The sequence below is a fragment of the Eriocheir sinensis genome, chromosome 18, assembly GCF_024679095.1.
Source record: "Eriocheir sinensis breed Jianghai 21 chromosome 18, ASM2467909v1, whole genome shotgun sequence".
Lineage (NCBI taxonomy): Eukaryota > Metazoa > Arthropoda > Malacostraca > Decapoda > Varunidae > Eriocheir > Eriocheir sinensis.
In genome coordinates, this window is record NC_066526.1 from 5309665 (window position 1) to 5328254 (window position 18590).

The following is an 18590-nucleotide window of genomic DNA, read 5'->3' on the forward strand; positions in this document are numbered from 1 at the left end:
TTACAAGAGTATCATAACCTATTGCTGATGCGGATCCGCAGCCAGCTGCTGAAGCTGCAGAGACCTGAACAGTCTGGGTTCACGCCTGTTTAGTCGACAACTGACTGTATCCTAGAACTTCGCGCACTGATGGAGCGCCGACGTGAGTTTCGAAAGGGCTTGCAGCTTAATAATGTCGACATCACGAAGGCGTTTGATTCAGTCCATCGCTAGGCACTCTGGGATTTCCTGCTACTCCGCGGGATTCCTTAAAGGATATTGGTTTGCTGACTTTTTTTATGTCCTGGCCTATATCGCCGGTAGGCTTTCTTTAGGTTGGTCCGAGCCCGTCATGGCGCAAGCAAGTGTTTATAGAGGCGCCACCTATTCTTGGCTCATGCTTCCCCGCTGAGCTCATTCTTGATTTCCCTTGGACAGTTCCTTTAGAGTCTAGGTTAATGGGTGGTCTTCAGGACAGCATGTGGGTAGTCTTAGGCCACCAGGCGGTGACTGAAAAATCCGATGTGGTAGAGGCGGATTCGAGCCCGCATTATCCATGACGCGGCGAATGCGGGGCCCACACGCTAATCACTCAGCCACCGTTACCCCCGTTTTGCCTGTTTTCTGGGACTGAGAATACTGTGAAGTGTGTGAGGGCTTGTCCAGCTTCTTTCCCGTGAATGCGGGAGTGTGGCAGGGCTGTGTCCTTGCCCCATCGCTTTTCAGCACTTGTATGGACTGGGTACTGAACAAAGTTGTGGACCAGAGTCATTGTGGAGCATCTATTGGCAATACCAGGGTCACTGACATTGTTTCTGCCTATGATACAGTAATCTCTGTGGAGTCCTTGGAGGTTCTGGTGATCGCTCTCGAGACGTGCACGAGGAGGCGAAGCCCTTGATTGGGACTCCAGGTTTTCTGGGCCAAGACCAAGGTACAGGTGTTTGGAGGCTTGCTAGATGAAACAGTACAGTCTGTCCATGCGTGTGGCGAGGACATTGAGATTTTGGAAAATTTCACATACCTTGGTAGCGTCTATAGTTCAGAACAACGGTGGGTCTCGCCAGGAGTCTTACGGCGGATTGGCCTGGCCCACGGTGTTATGGTCTCGCTCAGCACGAGTACTACATGGCGTTGTCGATACCTGTGTAGGACAAAAATCCGGATCTTCAAATCCCTTGTGCTCCCTGTCTCACTCTATGGCTGTGAGACATGGACACTAAATAGGGACTTGGAGAGGCGTATTGATGCCTTTGGTAATAAGTGTTATATGCGTGGTATGCACCTGAAAGGTGCCCTGCGCGTTATGATCCAGATCCAGAAGTGTTAACGCAGAGTCATGGGATATCGCTGGAATACCTTTGCATCAAACCGGTGACTACTCCGTGAGACTGATTCGACATATATTACCTGCATAGTCCGTCAACGCCAACTCCGGCTATATGGGCATGTCGCACGCTACCCAGAAGCTGACCTTGCTCATCAGGGTGGGCGAGGTGACGCCATGCGAATCCCCCCATTGATTGATGGATTGATAACCTCAGTGACTAACGTAAAAAAAATTGTTGCTGTGTTTTTTACGATGTAGGTAACGGCTCAAAGACAATAAACAAAGAAAACAAAAAAATAGCCCACTAGGAGCTGCTCAGCTCGAAAATAATTTATTGCATAGTCATCGTGTAACGAAACGTCCCATCCTGCACAACATAAAATCAGCATATTTTGTTAGCTTACTTCTGATGTACCAAATTCAGTCGACATTTACTTGTTACAACGCTGAAGGCGGTGCCGACTTGGTGCCGACAACAATTTGAATGAACGTCATCCTACACGCTCTTTCCACAGCAGCGGCAGTGCGTAACAGGACACAGGCAACAATGGACCCTTACACAGCATACATGACGTGCGAGCGGTACAATACAGTAAAGACCTGGGTGGCGGAGTGCAGTAATGGCGTCGTATTGTCTCACTCGCATTCAGCTTCATAAATTAGCTTTGTTTTCGTCCTCATCTTAATTACAACGAGCTGAAGCCTTTTGGGTGACACGTGGACCTCATTAACGTTCCACGCTTCAAAACAGTGCGTGAAAGGATAATGATGAAGCGGCTACAGGGCTGCAAAGTGCTGGAGGTGAAGAGGTGAAGGCAACGAAATGACCACCTGGGCACACGAGGTGACACAGGCGGCGGCCCACAGGTACCTTACGGCGACACAGCTGCCTTCAAAATGTGCATCTTATGCTGCCAAGTTTATTTACCGCTACACAACACACACAACATTAATCACATACTGAGGCCAGCCGTGTTCCTCAGCCACTCCACAACACAACACACACCTGTCCTTTCTGTTTCGTGCAGTCGTTTTAGTTCCGCTTTGTTGGGTTTCAGGAAACACAAAACGACAACAACGTAAAAATGATTGCAACAGTAGGCTTCATTCATGACTTTTCTCTTTTTTATATATCTGAAATGTGTCGTGACAAAGTAATGAGCCTCCAGTACTTGAACCTTCTGTTTTGATCTGCCATGGATCTGACCTTCTTCAGGATCAGGGCCACCTCTCCCAGCCCTTAAAGTATAACTGATAAGAAATAATGAAAATTGATAGGATAATAGATAAAAGAAGATGACATGTAAAAGACAAACAAGAATCAAGAAATAACACTGGCCAGGACACACGAGCAGGAGGGAACAACAGGCGGACAAAGAGGGACAGACTGGGAAATGGCTGACGTGAAAAGGCCGAGGCTGCGTTATTTTTTTTTTCTTAATATTTGCTAAATTGTGTTATTTCTCGTCTTCAAGTTTCCTTGTTTGTTTATTTCAGTTTTGGTTTAGCATTAGCATCTTTCTTCCTTGGCCTGCGCAGAGCATTTCTTCGTCTGATTATAAAGAAAATGACAAACTGTTCTCTTGCGATCATCTGTTTCAACATTTAGTTTATTTTCAAGATTTTTTCGTGAACTTGCATTGACCTGAATGTGACCTCCGTCTGTGTGCTCTCAAATCATTGTGGCCACTTTTCCTTCTCGTGGCGCATCACACGTTGTACCTAATCACTTATCTACAGTGCTAAAAAAATTCACCTTTTGAAAACAAAACATTTGCTCAAATAAATGTTTACATACATAATACCACTCTGCTGGTCAAGTTATTTGTTACTCTGTCTGAATGGCTCTCTTGACACCAGCAAACAGCTAAATTATCATCTAATTACATCTTTCCCTTGCTGGATACACCATTTTTTTACCGTAATGACAAGAACTGAAGGAATGGCGCGAAGTGCTTTGTCTCGTAAGTTACCGTGGAAATAATTACAGTGAACCACCTACAACATTACGTAGATCCAGCGACAGGAGCACACACACACACACACACACACACACACACACACACACACACACACACACACACACACACACACACACACACACACACACACGCTGAAAGATCATGGTTGGATGCCAAAACAAAGATTTTAAAGACAATGAGAGGAGTCAGTAGCGAGCTTTTTCAGTCACACGTTGATCATATCTCTTGGAAAATACTCAGAAAAGATGTAGCTGATATATTTGTGACATTCCTAAAGAATATACAAAGTATGTACCGTTAGAAAATCTAGATGTTTCTTTTTCTTTTTCTTTTTTTTTTTGACGTAGGCCCTACTGTTTAGCATTGTTCATAAGTATGTATTATTAACGTTGATATGCTATTTAGCATTTTTTAAAGTTATGTTTTGATGATATTCAATGGTGTCATGTAATGATAAAACCTTTAATAAGCACTATTCAGCTTGTTTATTATTATTATTATTATTATTATTATTATTATTATTATTATTATTATTATTATTATTATTATTATTATTATTATTATTATTATTATTATTATTATTATTATTATTATTATTATTATTATTATTACTATTATTATTATTATTATTATTATTATTATTATTATTATTATTATTATTATTATTATTATTATCATTATTATTATTTTTATTATTATTATTATTATTATTATTATTATCATTGTTATTATTATTATTATTATTATTATTATTATTATTATTATTATTATTATTATTATTATTATTATTATTATTGTTATTATTATTATTATTATTATTATTATTATTATTATTATTATTGTTATTATTATTATTATTATCCTGCAGTATAAGGTTCCTGTAATGAGGTAGAATGCACGCTGAATTGTAAAAAATGGTGGTAGGCCGCAGGTTTAAGTAGAAACGGCTGCGTACACCAGGGGTGGATCAAATACAATTGTATTTGTATTTGAATTGTATTTAAATACAATTTTAATGTATTTGTTTTTGTATTTGTATTTTGACATCCAGAGAGAAAAGTATTTTGTATTTGTATTTGTATTTTGGCACCCCCAAAAAAAAGTATTTTATGTTTGTATTTATATTTCGAGTCAAAACCATTTGAGGAGGATAAATACTGTTAAGGAAATAGAAAAAGAAATAATGTTAAGCCGCGTTAAGGCGGAGGAGGAAACAGATGAAGGTTGAAGGCGAAGGAGGAAAGGAGTAACGTCAGATCACGGGGAAAGCGGAGTAAGGAGAACATGAAGGTTGAAGGCGGAGGAGGAAAAAAAATTAAGGTTGGGGAGTAAGGAGGAAATTAACCTCAGGTCACATGGAGGAGGAGTAGGAGAGAATTTAGGGAGTTACTGAGGGATGGGTGGCTCGGAAGAAGGATCCGCCCGCAAAAATGTGTGACGTCACGGAAATGGGAGGCGTAGGGGATGAGATGTGAGTGAAGACGACGAACTGCTTTAACTTGGCAAATGCACTACAGTCACCTATCAAAAAGAGGTTGCATCCGTTTCTTGAGCGGACTGATGTCATTGCCGCAGTTGTCATGGGCCCCAGGTTTAAGCTGGCACGGATGCCATGTAAGAAAATGCAAAAGGAAAAGGTTTCCAAGATTGTGGACCTAATTATTTCCGATTCAACTCAGTCGACCTTGAAGAAGAAAACATTTCAAGAGAGTGAGCCTTTCGTCTTTTCGGCTGGCATGAGTGCAACACGACCTCGTCTTTTCGCCTACATGCCTCCAGCTGGGCAAATGATGGCAAATGGAGCTGCCTCGTACAGGCCTACCGGCCTCTTGCAGACTCCTGCGTTCTTATGTTCTTATGTAAGTGCATCAACAAATGACACTACAGTGGTGAAGGCAGAACTTGAAACGTACCTAGAAGAAGGTGTTTTGCCTCAATCCACTGAGGTACTGGCGTGATGCAAAAAGCTTCAAAAATTTGAAGCACTTTGCCAAGAATATTCTAGGGTGCTGTGCAACAACATGGACGCCCCGGGAAGCATGTCACATCCACGAACATAAAAAAAAAGTCCCCGCAGAGAAATTAAACAGCTGTCGTGATGATAACAGAAAAAGAGCAAAGGGCGGGAGGCGAGGGGGATGAAAGGGATGGAGGGAGATGAAGGGGAGGGAGAATGGAAAGGAAAGGGGGCTGATGAAGAAGTTTGAAAGAAATATATGTATAGAGAGCAAGGATGAAAGAAAGGGAGAAATATAATGAAATAAAGAAGAGAAAAATAGAGGAACAGACTACTAAAGAGAAGTGGCAGCCCAATACAAATGTTAGGAATCTTTAGTGGGCCGTCCTCGTGAGTCATCACGCTCACTGGTGTTCTCCCTCAACAGGTGTGTGAATGCAAAGTACCTGAAAGACGTTAATTGGTGAACCAATTCTTACTATGTAAAATCAATCAATCAGTTAATCAAAGAAGAAAATATAATTAAAAAGAAAAATTGGAAGTAAGAAAGAAAAGGGAAAAGGATGCTGCGCCGGAAGCCGCGGCGAGGATTCCTTATGATGCTTGTGCGCGTCCCCGAGGCCCATCGGTCCTTCATCCAAGAACCGATAAACGCGGTGACCGGCGCCTTCACGGCATTTATGATTAATTTTATAATCCAGTCTGGTAGTTTTAAGAAGCGAGTTCTTGCATCCGCCCTATTCGAATCGGCGGGGCGGTGGAGCGCCAGCGAGCCCAAGGTCTCCCTGGCGAGCATGGCAGGACTGGAGGGCTCCCGGCAGGGCGCCTCGGCGTCCATCGGGACCCCGACGGAGGTGCCGGAGATCTTTCGGCTACAACGCCGGGCAGGTGGGGCTCGTTAGCCGTGATAGGCAATCTGCCTAGGAGAGCAAACTCCGAACAACAAACCCGGGCAGGTGAGGTTCGTTAGCCGTGGTAGGCAATTCACCTAGGAGAGCAAACTCCGAACAACAAACCCGGGCAGGTGAGGTTCGTTAGCCGTGGTAGGCAATTCACCTAGGAGAGCAAACTCCGAACAATAAACCCGGGCAGGTTGGGCTCGTGAGCCGTCATAGGTAATACACCTAGGAGAGCAAACTCCGAATAATAAACCCGGGCAGATGGAGGTCGTTAGCGAAAGCAGTTCATCTAGGAGAGCAAACTCTGATTACAAAACCGGGCAGGTGGAGGTCGTTAGCGTGAGCAGTTCACCTAGGAGAGCAAACTCCGATTACAAACCCGGGCAGGTGGAGGTCGTTAGCGAAAGCAATTCATCTAGGAGAGCAAACTCCGATTACAAACCCGGGCAGGTGGAGGTCGTTAGCGAAAGCAGTTCACCTAGGAGAGCAAACTCCGATTACAAACCCGGGCAGGTGAGGTTCGTTAGCCGTGGTAGGCAATTCACCTAGGAGAGCAAACTCCGAACATAAAACCCGGGCAGGTGGAGCTCGTCAGCCGTGGTGGGCAGTCTGCCTAGGAGAGCAAACTCCGAACAATAAACCCGGGCAGGTGGAGCTCGTCAGCCGTGGTGGGCAGTCTGCCTAGGAGAGCAAACTCCGAACAATAAACCCGGGCAGGTGGAGCTCGTCAGCCGTGGTAGGCAGTCTGCCTAGGAGAGCAAACTCCGAACAATAAACCGGGGCTTGTGGTGCTCGTTAGATGTCGTAGACAATCCACGTGATGGGAACACCAAAGAAAAGGAAAATAAAAAGGAACACCAGAAAAAGGAAAATATACTAACAAAACATCAAGAAAATAAAATTAAAAAAAAACAGATCATCCACCTTCAGGCCCTAACATCTCCAAAATTATGGGTGAGTCTTTTCTGGGGAGAAAGAGGCTCATCCAGACCAAAGAACATCAAAAAGGGATGATATAGAAAGGAACACCAAAAAAATGGGAAAAAGAGAAAAAAACATCGCAAAAGAAAAGTAACAACAATAACAGAACAACGTCAAGAAAAGTAACATACAAAGAAACATCATCCACCATTCGGCCCCAAACTAACATCACCAAAATTATGGGTGGGTCTTTTCTGGGGAGAAAGAGGCTCATCTAGACCAAAGAACATCAAAGAGGGATGATATAGAAAAGAACATCAAAAAATAGGGGAAAAAAGAGCAAAAAACATCGCAAAAGAAAAGTAACAGCAATAACAGAACAACATCAAGAAAAGTAACATACAAAGAAACATCATCCACCATTCGGCCCCAAACTAACATCACCAAAATTATGGGTGGGTCTCTTCTGGGAGGAAAGCGGCTCACCCAGACCAACGAAGAACATCAACAAGAGGATGATATGAAATATAAGAACATTAAAAACACGAAGAAAAGAAATAAGAAGAAAAAGAACAAAAAGAAACATCGGAAAAGAAAAACAAGAAGAAAAACACATCAAGAGAAGAAAAATATAAGAAACATCATCCACCTTTCGGCCCCTAACTAACATCACCAAAATTATGGGTGGGTCTCTTCTGGGAGGAAAGCGGCTCACCCAGACCAATGAACATCAACAAGAGGATGATATGAAATAAAAGAACATCAAAAAAGAAAAACAACAGCAAGAAAACAAAGAAAAAGATAAAGAAAAGAAAAGGAAAAAGAAACAAAAAGAAAAAGAAAAACACCAAAATAAAATAAAACTAAAACAAAAAAAATAATCCAAATAAACAAATCAACAAATACAGAATACAGTAAAATTAACGAACTAACTAACTAATTCAAACTGTCTAACTATTAAACTACCTATCTAACTACCTATCTAACTAAGGGTACTATACAAGGGTACTATTGGACTACCTATTAACTAACTATCAAATCATCTAACGATCGAACATGTATTTGTCTGACTCTTGATCTATTTATCTGCATGGCTATCTATCATTATGTTTATCTATTCATCTTTTTTTTTTCTTTTTGTAGTTAAGGAAGCAGCTCAAGGGCAAAAGTAGATAAATAAATAAAAAATCCGCATAAATAAAAATAAGTTCTATCTCTAAATCTTTTATTTGTTTATCTTATTTGTTCATCTTATTTATTTGTTTACTTATCTTGTCCGTCATCAGTCATAGTCAGTTCTACCTACACGTTTTCATGCCACAATTTTTTTTCATTGTGTAGTCCTTAGTTCCGGTCCGACCTTGAGGTGGAAGGGAAAGACGGGGGCAGGGAGGCAAGAAGAGGGAGGGAGGGACTGGGGAGGTAGAACAGAGTAATAGGAAGAATTTGGATTATAATGGTTTCCCCCCCCCCCTTCCCCTCTGCAGACAAAAAATGAAACGAAGAAAAGCGTCATGTAAAAAAAATAATAATAATAAATGGTAGCTAACAATGATAAAGAGTTTGCTAAAAAAAAATTCAAAACAAAAATATTAGGAAAAGACAAAAGAGGCTATCATTATTTGCATTTTCAAGGAGGCAGTGCTTTTCGGACTGTCTATTGTATATTCAACATTATTGCAGAATTACATAAAATAAAATACCTCTGTAACCATGGCATGTGAATCGAGAGAGAGGGAAAGATCTAAACTTACATTCACTAGAGAGACGAAGAGTGCGGGGAGATCTGAAAGAAGTATTCAAATGGGTCAAGGGTTACAACAAAGGCGATATATAAGTAAAGTACTGAGAATTAGCCAGCAGGATAGAACTCGCAGTAATGGATTTAAATTAGAAAAGTATAGATTTAGGAGAGATATAGGCAAGCATTGGTTTAGTAATAGGGTGGTGGGGGAATGGAATAGACTCAGCAATCACATAGTGCAGGGACGATAGCTTGTTTTAAGAGTAGACTGGATAGCTACATGGACGAGGACGACAGGTGGCAGTGAGGTGTGGGTGCAGTAAGGTGACAGGGTACTGGTGCGTGCCTAGTACCGCCGGTATAACGAGGATCAACCCTCTACCTGTAACCCCTGTAACTACACCTCACCCATCGTGAGTAGTGGGGGGGATTCTGGAGCTGCCCTGTGTAGGCCACCCGGCCTCTTAATGTTTCCCTATGTTCTTATGTTCTTATGTTTATGTTAAAATACCGTTTTCTGTGATCATAAGCTGACGTCACTGTAAACAAACACCGGAGCACAAGCGACCCAAACACAGACCCTTCCCAACCCCTGGGGTCCCATGGCCTAACCAGCGCCCACCCTGGTAGCAGAACGGCCAACACAAAAAAACAACACCTGATAACAACTACCACTGACGGGGCTCTAGAGGCTGTGGCCCCACAGCCTAACCAGCCCCATAAAATACCCAAGAAGAAGAAGCTTATGAAACACACCATAACTAAAGAAAAAAAAAAACAGAACAAGAAAAACACCATAACTCGTAAGAAAAACACCATAATTCCGAAGCAAAACACCATTACTGAAGAAATACACCATAACTCTGAAGAAAAACACCAAAACTCTCCTCCCAGACCTAGGACCTAACGCCTTCCTCACCAGACCCAAAAAACACTGAAGAAGACCTAGGACCCAAGAAGCAATACACATATCACAAAAGGAATTACAGACCCTGCATCACAGGACCACACTTGGTCACCCAGCACCTGCACACCCCAGCGATGAGCAAGTTGCCGCCCAAGATGATGAGCCTGAAAAGGGTAAGGCCGGGCTTCAGGGTTTTTTTTTTTTTTCAGCAAGGGAGGCAGCTCAAGGGCATTAAACAAATAAAAAGCCCGCTAGACGTTGCTCCAGCAAAATAAAATGAAATGAGAAAGCAAAAGATAAGTCAGTATTGCATGGAGAAGTGTCTTCATACTCTCCTCTTGAAAGAGCGCAAAGAAAGAAAGGTGCAGGAATAATCAAGGTATTCAGTACCTATTAAACATCAGATCTGACCTCGATTTCCCTCAGTGATATATTGGCAATTGTTCAGCAAACCTCAGCAGTCTTAGAAATTGTTGTTTGTCACTTGTTGGCTTGATTACTAATAAAAATGTATATAAAACTTGTATAGGTTGCATGCACAACTCATTAAGTTCAAGCTCAGGGCCGAGTTGGAGGCAAAACAAACTGCGTTTCTTCTTCTTTTGACCTGTTCCACGTTGGTGCTGCAAGACAGACTTTCTGCCGGAATGGCATTCACTTTTGCAGTGCTGGGGTGTGGCAATAAAGCGAACAAGTTCCCCAACAAGTCGTTTTACAGAATACTGGCTACCTCTAACCCGCTAGTAACCCCGTTGCGATGGTGAACAGTTACTCTCATGCACACCACCTATTACCTATGATCAGGGTTTTACTTGCCAAGCACTAAAGAATTCTCCATAAGAAGTGGCAAACTGGAGAAATAGGGGCATTAATCCAGAGCCACACATGTCTCACTGTAAATGACACCATGGGGCTGTATGAAGTACTGTGTGCACCTACAACATACTGCCATATTACTTTGCCATTGGACGTTACTTGTCTGAGAGATATTTGAGATACTTATTTCTTCAAATATGGTCTGAAGGGGATATATCAAGGAATTTATTTTGGTGTGTTGATCACGTTCTGGCAGCGGAGCACAGGCCATATATGACTAGGTTAGATTTAGTTAAGTTAGGTTAGGTAAGATTAGGTTAGAATTTCTTTAGTTAGGTTTGATTGTTTATGACAAATTCTTAATATACTTTGCATTGCCCAGTGTTGCCCAGTAGACATACTTCTGGAGTATTACCGAAATAAATAATATGATTTTATTATCATTATTATTAGTTGTGGTAGCTATTATCTTTATTTTCTACTTTTGCCATTCAAAACTTTCTTTACTTTAATTTTGCAAGTTTGTTAGTTCATACTCACCATGAATTCCTTTAAACTTATCCCAGGCCTCTGTGGTCTAGTGATTAGCATGCCTAGCCACTAAGTCATGGGCCCGGGCATATTGCCAGCCTAGAACAGTCAGCACTCAGCTGTTCACCTCCCTTTTAGGCTGATCAATAAAAACCTACCTGGAGATACCTAGGAAACATAAACTATAGTAAACTGCATGTGACACTTGCCCTGCGTCCTGGGGTAATGGGTTGGCTCAGGAGCCAACGAGACAGAGATGAGCACCAAGGCCATGTGCAGCTTAGTATATGATGCCAACTTGATCTATACACCACCTATCCTGACCACTGTACATTTTGATGCAAAACTTTTCAGCAACACTTACCATCTACATTACCTATATTATTCATGACAATCATTCTTATCCTTTGAAGTAAGCAGCAGATACCTTCTAGTACCCTGGACTCACAAAATAATAACCTTTTCATACAATGTATTTCACATGACACTAACTATCTTCAAACCAAATTCTCTCCCTCTTTCTTCCCCTCCTCCAAAACTCATCCCTCCCCCCCATCTGATAACTGTTCTCATGTCACCATCATGGAAGTAATTGTAATATTTGCCATAATCGACCTAAGCTTTACTGGCTATATCTTTGATACCAAGAATGTATGCTTGAATTAAAATCATGTTCTATTATATTGTAATGCAGTGATGGGGTCCATTACTGAAAATTTAGAACACTGAGAATTATGGAATCAAGGCTTAATTATGTCTCCCCCTCCCCCCATACATATCCTCCACTTCTATTATGATATATTTACTTTACCACCAATACTTCCAGTTCATGCTACGAACAGAAGCCATCAAGTTGTATAGAAATATCCTGCGGCAACTACAACACTTACCAGACAAGACTCAGCGGAAGGAGATACAAGAGTGGGCTCGGCAAGACTTTGAGGCTCACAGACACCATGAGGAGGAGGTAATGTGGTCTGATCAGCTTTCCTTTGCATTATCATCATGGCACCAACAGGCTGGGGCCAAACACTGCCCTTCCTATAGCCACTGATGCAGTGGACCATTTGTGTGTGTTGCTTTTCAAACCATCAATTATCATCTTTGACCTGTTCAAAAAAAATTATCTATATATAGCTAATGGTTGGCGCTAAAGAACAAAAGAAATTACATAACAGCAAACCCTCTATTAATCTGACTAATTAGAAGAGACCTCATCCAGAAAAGCTGAAAATCCAAAATACTGTCTGAAGCCGTATAAATATAAATCTATATGACTCTGGAGTGCAGTCTTGTATAGTGGTGAGATGGCTGGAACATCAGTGTTTGTAAAGTTGTAAACAAAGCATGTGTTGGAAAAGCTAGTTTCGTGTGAATAAGTTGCAAATTGCACCTGGTGTGGAAATCCACCTTGGGATACCGAAGATCTAGGTGTGGGGCAGTGACCACTTTATTTTCCACATAATCATTTCAGATACCAAAAAAAAAACAATTTTCTCTATATAGTCACTGAATGTATTAAAAATGATAGCCCAAAATACAATGATGCCCTTGTAACAACGAAGCTCATAAATGGCTATGTATAAATGGCACCACAGGAAGCTCACTTCATCTATTGAGATTAAAGTTTAATACTATTTACTGACTTGTTTTTTGTTCTTCCACAGGAGGTGATCAAGAGACTGATCATGCAGGGGAAGCAACAGTTAGAGGAGCTTGAGAAGACAATCAAGCGAGCAAATGGATAATTGCTCATTTGAAAATCACGTTATATATGTAAAAATGTAAATTTGTACATACATATCCGAACACTGTAAAAAGCCTGCACCCCAAGATCTTATAGCATTGAAAAATTGTCACTCATACTATATACAACCATTACTAAAATTTCTTACCAAGACATTTGTAGTATATTATTTATTTTCATTGTTGATGCTCGGAGACCCCTCAAAAACCAATTAGGTCATCAGTGAATCTCCATGGAGTGTTCTTCATGGCAGCTGTACTATGCGGAAGAAGTGAAACCGTTATGTAGCATGAGCAGCCAGAAAATAGTGGAGTGAGCATGCAAAGAATTATCAGAAAGGCACAGCAAGGGAGGAGATCCAGGTGTTATGGTCATGAGATAATAGGGATAAGAACAGATGCAATGGAGAAAAAAAGTAATGCTGGTGGGGAAGTCATGAGGAATTGTCACTCGTTTATACTGCTGGCCTTGTTATCCAAGAGAGCAAGGTCACAGCTCATGTCAATACCTATTTTCTGACAACCGAAAGGCTACAGCATGAAAGATCTGCTTAGGTTTCCTTTTCATAATTATGTACATTATACTGTTTACATTCTTATTTCTTGTTTGTGAAAGTTAAGGGTAATTATGATCATTCTAAATTTGTGACATACATTAATTGAACCATGAATAAACAACAGACACTATGTCTCATAACTGAAAAGTATGAAAGTTCTCAATATGTATCAACCAATCAAAGATATGTTTGTAATTAAGACTATTGTAATTAAGAGTATTATTAAAATTTAACCTAAAGTGATAAAAAGATTTGAATGGTACACAGAAAGCAAACATACAACCAGCAACACATCTCACATGTTAAGCTTTGGACATGATCTGCAAGACATGGGAACAAGCCGGCCCACCCTGTCCATCTTGATAGTTGTTTGGCAGTCTGTTGCTTTAGGCTTTTCTAATAAAAATGTGCACCCCACTGTGGCTATCTTGCCCTACCTTTCTTATTAGTTGACTGGCAGTCTGTTGCTTTGGGGATTTAATTCCAACAAAAACACACCAATATATTATATCAATATAAAAGATTTATTTATATATATTATTAAGAATATCAAGGAAAGCAAAAATCTTCTGTCAGCATCAAGGCGTAAGGATATGGATTCAGTGAAAAAAAAACTGTACAGCATTATATACTAAGCACTCAGTGGTCAGGTAAACGGCATAATTCCTCCAATTGGGCTCCTAAATTATAGTTTTTACTTTCAATCCGAAAAAAAATGTTCAGTAAACTGTACATAATTATCTAAAATAACATTTGTATCAGTCTGAAAGTAAGCTTATGAGAAATATGGAGAAAACCCATAACCACTGAAGAAATTAAATAAAAAATGAGGTTTTGGGGTTATTTACGAGTACGAACTGTTATTAACTCGGCATATTTTAATTTACAATGTATTCATGCTACTTGTAGCCATCTCATCTTACAACTACTCCTTTAATCTCAAATGGACTTGTGTATCACAGCTCAGCAGATTAGCAATATCTCACTTTTTATAAATTACTTTCAGGCACTATATAATCTATGATTCAAGCAGATCTTTGTAACAAAATATAAAGTTCATTACTTAACAAGTACAGCATTTATGTGATTAGTTTATGGTACAATGTCCACAAACCATGGACAGCTTTCTAATCTATTGTTGCGTATTGGCTGCATTAACCAAAGGATGAAATAAATTGTCTTTCTGGAGACAATTTGCATTTCATGATTTTACAGTCAAGTGGGAACCTTTAAGATGGAGACAGAGGTAAGATTCCAAAACAAGTTCTCAGAATCTATGCCTTCAATAGTAGGTACAGAAAGGCTTTATCTTCAAAGCTTTACAATCACCAACTATATTACCCTGTTATTTTTAAAAGTAAAGGTAGCTTAGTATGATGAAGGCCATAAGGAGGAGTACAAATATGGACACCAAGAAGTACGTACGAACCGGCACCCACAGTATCTTGGCATGGAGGTGCAGGCTGGTCACGTACAGCAAGAAGGAGTCGATGTCTTGCTGGGGCGTGGACTGGTAGCCAAAAGGTCGGCCATGAAGCTGACTCCCGGCCTGAAGCAACAGACATAGGTAAAGGTTATGGAGTCAGTGGTCACTTCAACATGTAAAGAGAATGCAGAACAACAATGAGACTAGTCACTAACAGTAACTTGCCAATACTGCAGGTGATTCTGTGATTGCACTTCTCACAAATGGATAAACAGGATTTCTTACTTCATAATTGTTGCTCCATAAATAATTATGCTTAATCAACATGTTCAAAATTTGAAAATCATTATATTCTAACCTTAGGAAGGCACGACACTGCATCATGCAATTAGTTGATACAAGCCTTTGCATCCATCGCCTCACCTTGTTAAGAGCCCGGTAGTTGCTGGTGACCCTGGCGGCAGTGCAGAGAGGCAGGGCTGTCAGCACCAGCCAGGGCAGGAGGTTAAACACCAGCGCCAACAAGTGGAATGTCAGCTTCGAGTCCTGAGTGGGCCACAGCCACACCAGTTCATTCTGTGGGGAAACACCAGCAATGATCCCTCATAGTACTACTGAGTCAGTGAAGTAAATGTTATTCATGAAAACAACAAATGATAAGGTCTGGTGGATAAAGTGAGTCCATTCAACTGATACAACTACTGTATATAACACTTGTTTCTGAAAGCTAGATAAGTTCTTTATGTAATTTTCCACAGGGCAGGGAGTAATGATGGTGGTAATGATGGCCCTTGAGGACCACAGATAATAACAGTGTTCAGTGACTCACCTCAGGATGGATGTACTGCTTCAGGAAGGAAAAAAGGCTGACGGCACCAGTGGTCAGCCTGAAACCTAAGAGGCACAGGAACAGCCCAACGCTCAGCCCCAACTCCTGATTCAAGTGTCGCAAAAATCTGGATGTCTCCTCAATTTGCTGTGGTTATAAATACATTTCTTGAATGAGTTAGTTCCTAGCTGTAATATTATTAATATCTAAATTAATCAGCCATTTTTATTCTATACTTTAAACAAGTAAATTTACAATATCCATTCAGAGAGAAAAAGTACCTGCCTTTTTTATGAGTATGAGAGGAGTGTCGCCCTGGTATATTGTTGTCCTGGTGATGTGGAGGAGGCGAGAGAGGAGGTGACACTGGGTGCAGTACAGCAACACACTCATTACCACAACAAAGTCCTGGAGCCACAGCAGCCCCAGAGCTCCAGTCCACAGCACCACCTTGCTGGACTTGCTTCTGATAATAAAATAACGCATTTAAGCACCAAACCAATGTGAGTGTACAAAAATAATGACATAAAGCTTAATGATATCTGCGATAGATTAAGATATCTCTTAGTAAATTAAGTAAAATAAAAATAGTGCACTCCAGTAAAAGTGTAAATAAACTTAACAATAAATAATATAACAGTTGTATAAAAAATAGTAATGTGTCCTGGTTAGCCCTCCCACCTTGGAATGATGAAGGAGTATGGGATGTGTTTGGCGGCAGCGATGTGCAGCATCATGGAGGCCAGGGAGCACGCCAGGCACGCCACCCCCGCCAGCAGCCACGCCAGGAAGGTGCACCAGATGCGCCGCTGCTTGACCAGCTCCCACGGTGAACAGGAGGCCAGGAGGTACACCTAATGCATAACATCCATTAGCAGATATCAGTCTTACAAGAAAATGGCCCACACCTTGAGAAGAGAAATCAGACATGGCAACTGGCTATCTTCCTCATAATATTGTGCATATTACATAAAATGGTCTATCCTTACATGAGCTTTGGAAGGATTTATCTCTGACCTGATGATAATATCCAGAAATTCCAAAGTACTTCACTGCAGCAAAGCATCTTTGGTCTTAAGTCCTGTACACACTACCACTCACCACCATCTAATGGCACTTGCTGACAAGTAGTGCCAGTGCCCGCTTTTGTTAGTGTCTGGTTGCTGGCATCATGTACACGCCGCCACTTTTGAGTGATGAACACTCGGTATAAAAGGAAGTGTCAATGGTGGTGAGTGATAGTGTGAAGTGGGCTTTAATAGTAAACATACATCTAAACCTTAGTGTTGCACAGCAGCACAGAAGGGAGTGAAAAATAATTGGGAAGACAGAAATAAGTACCCTCCATGGCTGTTATAAAATAATTACTCCTGACACATCTTTCTCGCAAGTTATGAAAACTGCATAGTAAAGGCCTCACTTTCTTTGAAGTTTCATGATAATCTGATTCTCCTTACCCTCTCTAGGAGTGTCTGGAGATGTTCTGTTTCCCCAAACCTTAGAATAACACAGGTCACCAAGTAGGAGACGAAGAACAGCAGACTAGGAATTATGTACACGAAGAGCAGACTCCCGGAGCACCACTGAGGCTCTTCATAAACTGAAAGATTCATAAAGTTTTCAGCATCAACCAACTCTTTATAATTTACTCACAACACTGTTACTATATTTAACATTTGAAGATATCAGGTATTTTTTGTTACCTAATAGGAATGAATATTCAACACAGTATTATATTAGCACATCAAGTTCTAACAACATTTTTACTCACCATTAAAGGAAGTATTTTTCACATTTGTATATTGGTTTCCTATCCCCTGGTCCCTCCTGAAAACAATAACCAACATTAAAAATATGCATGATCGTTAAAATTAGCCAAACTGTGATCCTCATAATCCATCCTCACTGAACACACCAGGAGGGGGAGAGGCACCTCTAAACAGTGCCACAAGTTACCTCTTCTCACTTATGCCAATTAAACAGTCAAAACTTTACGTTCCACTTTGCTCCAACTTACTTTAGACAAATGTTGTATTGAAGAACAGGTCCACATCCAAGAAATATAAGGAAAACTATAAAGTAAATCAAGTTGAATGTCACCATACATGTTGATTGGTTTGCTCCGTCCTTATTCCATGATCGATAACCTGGAATATTATTTGCATGAAACAATAACAATTTTTAGGGTGCTTTATTTATTGCATTAATGGAGTGTTCATATGCCATTATCTAATTATAAGATCTTGAAAACTGAAGGTCTAACTAAGTCCTTAGTATCCCAGAGTCCTGGAATCATTAATCTATACTTCACATATTCCCTATTGGTCGTAAACTTATTGAAAGTGGTTTGGGTAGAGGGCTTGGAAGCCTATTCCCTGAAGTGTTAATTGCTTTATAAATGTGTACTGGTTGAGTGTGAAAGAGTTAGCTAAATATAAGAAATTGTCCAGGTACCTCTCCCTAACCATGCTCATATTCATGTCTTTTCAGCTTCCACATAAAATAAGGAATGCATCAGTAGCATAAAAAAAATGAAAACACTGCATTTCCCATGTGACAATATTTTATCATTTTCATGTTTCTCTACAATTTTAGCATTTGCATTTTATACTTTCACAAACATTAATTACTGCCTCTGTAACTCTTTTTCTAAATTATCGTACCTATAATAGAGGAAATAATATCTCTTGGTCTTAATATTCTCCTTCGACAATAGTGAAGAGTGGCAGCAGTGTTGTGGGACTCCCCATCACACTCAGCAATCATTACAGCCTGAAAGACAAGAGGAACTGTAACAAACTGATGCTTTACTTCCCTTTACCCACCTGAACACATGGCTGTTTGATATTAACTGAACTGAAGAATCTAAATAGCTTCTTGTTTAACTCCAAAACTAAAATTTCCCAGGACTTTTGTTTCAGGGTCAAAATATTCTTATAAAAGCTTTCTTTCAATATCAGTAAAAA

General features: G+C 40.5%; 1 protein-coding gene and 2 long non-coding RNA genes across 3 annotated transcripts; 2 read left to right on the plus strand and 1 right to left on the minus strand.

The window, feature by feature from the left end:
* Positions 1 to 6370: 6370 nt before the first annotated feature.
* Positions 6371 to 7585, plus strand: LOC127000250 (uncharacterized). The gene is made up of 3 exons (XR_007753844.1): positions 6371 to 6534; positions 6598 to 6728; positions 6797 to 7585. It is a non-coding gene; the product is annotated as an uncharacterized LOC127000250 (long non-coding RNA).
* A 1770-nt stretch (positions 7586 to 9355) lies between these two features.
* LOC127000249 (uncharacterized) lies at positions 9356 to 13786 on the plus strand. The gene is made up of 3 exons (XR_007753843.1): positions 9356 to 9892; positions 11893 to 12033; positions 12734 to 13786. It is a non-coding gene; the product is annotated as an uncharacterized LOC127000249 (long non-coding RNA).
* Positions 13787 to 13870: 84 nt separating this feature from the next.
* Positions 13871 to 18370, minus strand: LOC127000171 (uncharacterized; the record flags this gene model as incomplete). The annotated part of the gene is made up of 8 exons (XM_050863562.1): positions 13871 to 14918; positions 15219 to 15371; positions 15625 to 15771; positions 15910 to 16090; positions 16306 to 16478; positions 17082 to 17224; positions 17396 to 17451; positions 18288 to 18370. Coding segments are annotated over 8 exons (1134 nt in total), but the record flags the coding sequence as incomplete, so codon positions are not given.
* Positions 18371 to 18590: the final 220 nt, after the last annotated feature.